At 41.5% G+C, this 5,611-nt stretch overlaps 1 protein-coding gene across 1 annotated transcript; it reads right to left on the bottom strand.

Moving 5' to 3' along the window:
- Nucleotides 1–457: 457 nt before the first annotated feature.
- On the bottom strand, nt 458–5,359 carry LOC106604737 (P2Y purinoceptor 4). The gene is made up of 2 exons (XM_014199708.3): nt 5,116–5,359; nt 458–3,915 (listed from the first exon to the last, which is right to left on the bottom strand). The coding sequence occupies exon 2, from the start codon at nt 3,870–3,872 to the stop codon at nt 2,790–2,792; it is 1,083 nt and encodes a 360-aa protein (XP_014055183.1). The 5' UTR covers nt 3,873–3,915; nt 5,116–5,359; the 3' UTR covers nt 458–2,789.
- Between the last annotated feature and the right edge of the window lie 252 nt (nt 5,360–5,611).

Below are 5,611 nucleotides of genomic sequence, written 5' to 3'. Positions count from 1 at the left end.
AATCAATACAGAGCCTTGGCTGGAAAGTGGAAGCACAAGATCTTTTGGTTGGTGGGGCCAGCTTGGTTTTCTTGGCACGGACCAGGGAAGGAAAAACCCAAACAGTCCAGTACCATGACCAGCTCACTTCCTGCTCTTGTTTCTCCATCCGTCCCGTCCTCCCACTTCCTCAGGTCTCCTCCTTTCACCCCTGTCTGAATCATGGAGGACCTACATCCGATAACGCCTCATGTTTGGGTGAGACACGTAACCAACCATTACTTTCCCACACTCTCCCTCTATCATAACCCCATTCAAGTCTGCAAGACACTGCAGCACGAAGGAGTTCAGTTCGATATACGCACACAACTTAGATTTTGGTTAATCAACCAATGTCATGGATAAATATTGACAAATATTGACATAACACATAGCGCATAACAAAATAAAATTATAACCAAATGACGGTAAGCAAATGTGGATTTATAAAAATCGATTTAATGGCATTATATTATTATAAACCTATTGAACCATGTGCCTTCATATCATACCTTGAAGCTGAGTTATAATGCCTTATATAAACACGACCAGTAGCTTAAATATAAAGTACAGCAGTGTAGTACTTCAAATACCCTTAGGAATGGACCTCTGACCTGCAATCTGCTTTACAGAGACATCTGCTTTCACATGGAAAGTAAGACAGTCTTTCTGAGAGCAGCAACAACAACAACAACAACAACCAAAACTAGTGTGGAAAAAGACCATGTTGGGTCTAGTAATGAGTCCAAATTGGGTAATGCAGGAAAATCTCCTCTTTATCCAAAGTGTGGGTTGTTGGATGGAGTTGATACTCCAGCCTACGCATCCATTCAGTCCCTCTACTCCCTCACACCACCCCACCCCTGGTTTCCCCACTGCAGAGACAGACAGATAGACAGCTGTGGAGACGCTGTGCTGAAGGACACAAACAGCTGGGAGAGGACTAGTGCTTTAGCTACCACACATTTTTTGGATAACACACACTGTTTCTGTTGAACTGTTTCAGCTTGCCTCAACCTCTGAGTTTTTTTGATAATTGTGACGTCACCTCCACTCTGACTGGAAGACATTTTTACCAGCCAAACTCCTTGGATCATATTTTTTAAATAATGTTATAGGAAGAGATGCTTTTGATGATCACAGTAACTCACTGATAATCCATAATAATCCATTCTGTCATACCCATCCACAGAGCCTCTCTCTGAGTACGTGCTACCATAATAACACAAATCTGAACAAACAGATTACAGATTACATACATTTCCTCCTGCTCTTCAGAGTCCTGTAGCTACTGTGCATAACACTCTGTGGTAATATTTTTATTTGATTTATTTAACCTTTATTTAACTAGGCAAGTCAGTTAAGAATTAATTCTATGAGACTACAGTCTGGCTCAGACAGAGGCACATAAACTGTTTTGTTTCCCTGGTTGAAAGGATTTGAACTCTTGTCTTACAAGCACGGCAACCGGCAGAATTAAATTAATAGACAAATATTCATATTAGGAAGAGACTGTACAGTACATGTATAAAACAGACTTGGCTTTTACATTTTTGCGGAAGCTCTTATCCTGAGCAACTTACAGGAGCAATTAGGGTTAAGTGCCTTGCTCAACAGATTTTTCACCTAGTCAGCTCGGGGATTTGAACCAGCAACCGTTCAGTTATTCTTATCCATTAGGCTACCTGCCATAGCTTCTTACTAACAAGGGGGAATGTGGATGTCTCACGGAACTACATACTTTCAACACTGTTTTAAAGTGTTAGTGGTGATAAGGAGACTGTTTTCCAGCGGTGTAAAGTACTTTAAAGTACTACTTAAGTCGTTTTTTTGGGTATCTGTACTTTACTATTTATATTTTTTGACAACTTTTACTTCACTACATTCCTAAAGAAAATAATGTACTTTTTAACTCTGTACATTTTCCCTTACACACAAAATAACTCATTACATTTTGAATGCTTAGCAGGACAGGGAAAGGGTCCAATTCACGCACTTATCAAGAGAACATCCCTGGTCATCCCTACTGCTTCTGATCTGACGGACTCACTAAACACACATAAATTAAAAAGCAAGAAAAAGATGTTGTCTGGTTTGCTTAATATGAGGAATTGGAAATAATTTATAGTTTTACTTTTACTTTGATACTTAAGTATATTTTAGCAATTACATTTACATTTGATACTTAAGTATATTTAAAAACAAATGCTTTTAGACTTTCGGTCCCGTGTGGCTCAGTTGGTAGAGCATGGTGTTTGCAACGCCAGGGTTGTGGGTTCAATTCCCATGGGGGACCAGTACGGGATTTAAAAAAAAGAAATGTATTCACTACTGTAAGTCACTCTGGATAAGAGCGTCTGCTAAATGACTAAAAAATAAAAAAAAGTAAAATGTTTTACTCAAGTAGTATTTTACTGGGTGACTTTCATTTTTACTTTACTCAAGTATGGTAATTAGGTACTTTTTTCACAACTGTTATCTGAACTCAACCGTACTCCCACTTCTTCATTCTCTTTAACATGACATTAGCTGCGTTGACCCAACAGCCTTATAGGAACTGAACTTCTCATTCAGGTCTGAGTTCTGTCAAAAGGCCCCTTCGTTCACTCTGGACAGTAGTCATCCTGTGTCTGAAATGACAGAACAGCATCCAAAGAAAGTGCAGCTGTGTAGTGGCCAGCCTAGGACTTTTAACTGTTTCCTCCCTGTTTATATCATGGAGGTTAGGCATATCTATATGATGCCCCATAGTTGTCCATATGTATAACCCACTATCTCATAGGTTCAGCGCTGGCTTTAGGCTCTGGGTTCTTATAGACCAGGGCGATCTCATGGTTCTTTTTGGGGCGCTTTGTCAGGCAGGTTGTCGGTCTATTTCCAGTGAGAGCTTTGACCAGCTTAGAGCGGTAGTGATCCCCAGCCAGGAAATACAGGAGGGGATCAATACAACTGTTCACACTGGCCAGGGGCCTGGTGATCTTATAGGCAAAGTTGACGATGTTCAGAAATTCACATTTGGCATTCAGTACACGGTAGGTGTAGTAAAGGGTGCGTGTGATATGGAAGGGTACAAAACACACGGCGAACACCACCAGCACCACCACAATTAGCTTGATGGACTTGGTGCGTGAGGGTGAGTTCTGCAGGCTGGACGAGAGCCCCCGTCTGGGCCGACACAGAGCCAGTGCCATCAGACAGTAACAGACCATGATGACCATGAACGGGATGCCGAACAGCAGGACCATGACCGCAGAGCTGTAGTCCACATACTCCTCAAACTTCTCGGGATTGGTCGTATCGTGACACATCGTGTCGTTGTCCCTCTGGCTGGTGGTGACAAAGATGAGGTTGGGCACCAGACACGCCGTGACAGCAGCCCACACCATTCCACACACGGCGTGGGCATGGCGTGGCTTCACCATGGTCAGGGCCTTGATGGGGTGGCAGATGCCCAGGTAGCGGTGGACGCTGATGCAGGTGAGGAAGAGGATGCTGCAGTAGAGGTTGGCGTAGAACAAGAAGCGGACGATCTTGCAGGCGGCCACGCCGAAGGGCCAGTGGCTGCGGTTAGCGTAGTAGTAGATGAGGGTGGGCAGGGAGAGAACGTACAGGAAGTCTGAGAGGGCCAGGTGGAACATGTAGACGGTGCTGGTGTTCCACGGTCGCATCTTGGTCAGGAACATCCACAGAGCCACAGAGTTCAGCACCAGACCCAGAACGCACACCAGGCTATAGGAAACAGGCAGTAGGATGTACTTAAACTCCTCATTGAAGCGACAGGTCTCGTTGGAATAACCAGCACTCAGAAGAATGGACTGGTTCTGCACAAGGTGGCTGTTAATGGCTGAGTCCATCTTCTGTCTCTTCAGCAGAGAGCTAAGGCTTGGATTGTAATATCTGTGGAGACATTGAATACATTTGGAATCCACATGGCATCACTCTGAAAATGACAGTTTCACCAAAAATATATATATTTAGTATGAATTCAAATTTTGAAGCAGTCCCTGATTCAATTTTTTCTGGAAAGAAAAATATTAACAGCATGTTGTGTTAGAAATACAAATGTTTTGTTGACATCTTTGAAGAATGAACTGAAGTTCAACCTGCTCATAAAAGTTTACTGCACTGTATATATCCAGGGCCGGCTCCAGGCATAAGCAATATAAGCAGTAGCCTTTTTTTAGGAACTCAGTTGGGGTCGCAACTTGTTGAGAGTTAGAATAATAGAATAGACGAGGTGCACGTTCGAATTTTGGTTGTGCATTAGCAGTTTTTCTCTTGTTTTGTCAGTCACTGACTGTCACTCAATTAGCCATGTCAGCTAACAATTTGGTATGTTAGTATGTTAGTCTGACAGTTATCTAAACGTGTTGTAATCATGGCTGAATACTGACCGGGCATGCAGGGCACATTGATTTTGTTAGTCACTCTCACTCAGATATCTTTAACATGGCATAAGTCATGGCAAATGTTTAGAATTGCAGGAAATTCGTTTTAAAACTGCAAAAACACTTCACTCCACCCCAGGCAAAAGGGTAGAATTGCAGGAATTTAGCTTTAAAATGGCAAAAATGTATCTATGCCCCTGGCAAAATGAGTGGAATTGATGAATAAAAAAATAACATGGCAAAATTTTATCTCTGCCCATGGCAAAATGTGTAGAATTGCATGAAATACATTTTCAAATGTACATTTTTCTCTCAGCTGTCAAAAGGGTTCTACTAAAACATTAGGCCGTTTGGTGGGCTCCCCCAACCGAAAAGTCTAGAGACTGCTCTGCTTATAGCCTAACCTAAAAAAAAATGTTTTCATTTCCTACAAAGCCTATTCTGAAATGAACCCCAAATACCGAGCCATATCCATAAACGGATAACATTGGTGTTGTATCTAAATCTGTAATCCAAATAGTTCGCCGGAAGATTACAGAGAAATGTGCGCATGGTTTAAAAAATACATTTAAAAAACTGACGAGGATGCACACTTCTTGAAAACCTGGCAACGCAATGTGACTCATCGTAATAATTGCACTATAGCTAATAACCCTGACATAAGGGATATATAACTTCAAAGTTGAACTGAGATGTACAATTTACCCACCGTAGATACAAAATTGACTTGCCGAGACGGACTTGACTTGTGACCGCTGCTCTCAGTGCAGTGAGCGCACTATCTCTGCAAACGGCTTGGATAGAAATGGTATATGCGTCTTGACTGACTCTCCGGTCTAAAGGAAATATGCCCCCTTCTTCTCATCCGTCCACATGAAATACAACTCCGATATTACTGAGGCAAGTTATTCGTTTTAAACCCGATATTCAATCAATGTTTTAGCATGATAATAACACTGATTTCAAATAGTGCTCAATATGAATTTTTTGATTACTTATATTTTTTTGTAAATTTGCCTTTTGAAGTGATGTAGCATAATTCTCACAATATTGCTTCATATACACTGAGTGTACAAAATATTACACTTGCTCTTTCCGTTAAATGGACTGACCAGGTGAATCCAGGTGAAATCTATGATCCCTTATTGATGTCACTTGTTAAATCCACTTCAATCAGTATAGATGGGGAGAAGACAGATAAAAAA

Source organism: Salmo salar, chromosome 05 (genome assembly GCF_965601325.2).
Source record: "Salmo salar chromosome 05, fSalSal1, whole genome shotgun sequence".
NCBI lineage: Eukaryota > Metazoa > Chordata > Actinopteri > Salmoniformes > Salmonidae > Salmo > Salmo salar.
This window is presented reverse-complemented; position numbering and strand designations above follow the sequence as displayed.

Excerpts from the sequence above, each read along its gene's own strand:
- LOC106604737 (XM_014199708.3), bottom strand. The coding sequence starts at position 3,872 with ATGGACTCAGCCATTAACAGCCACCTTGTGCAGAACCAGTCCATTCTT.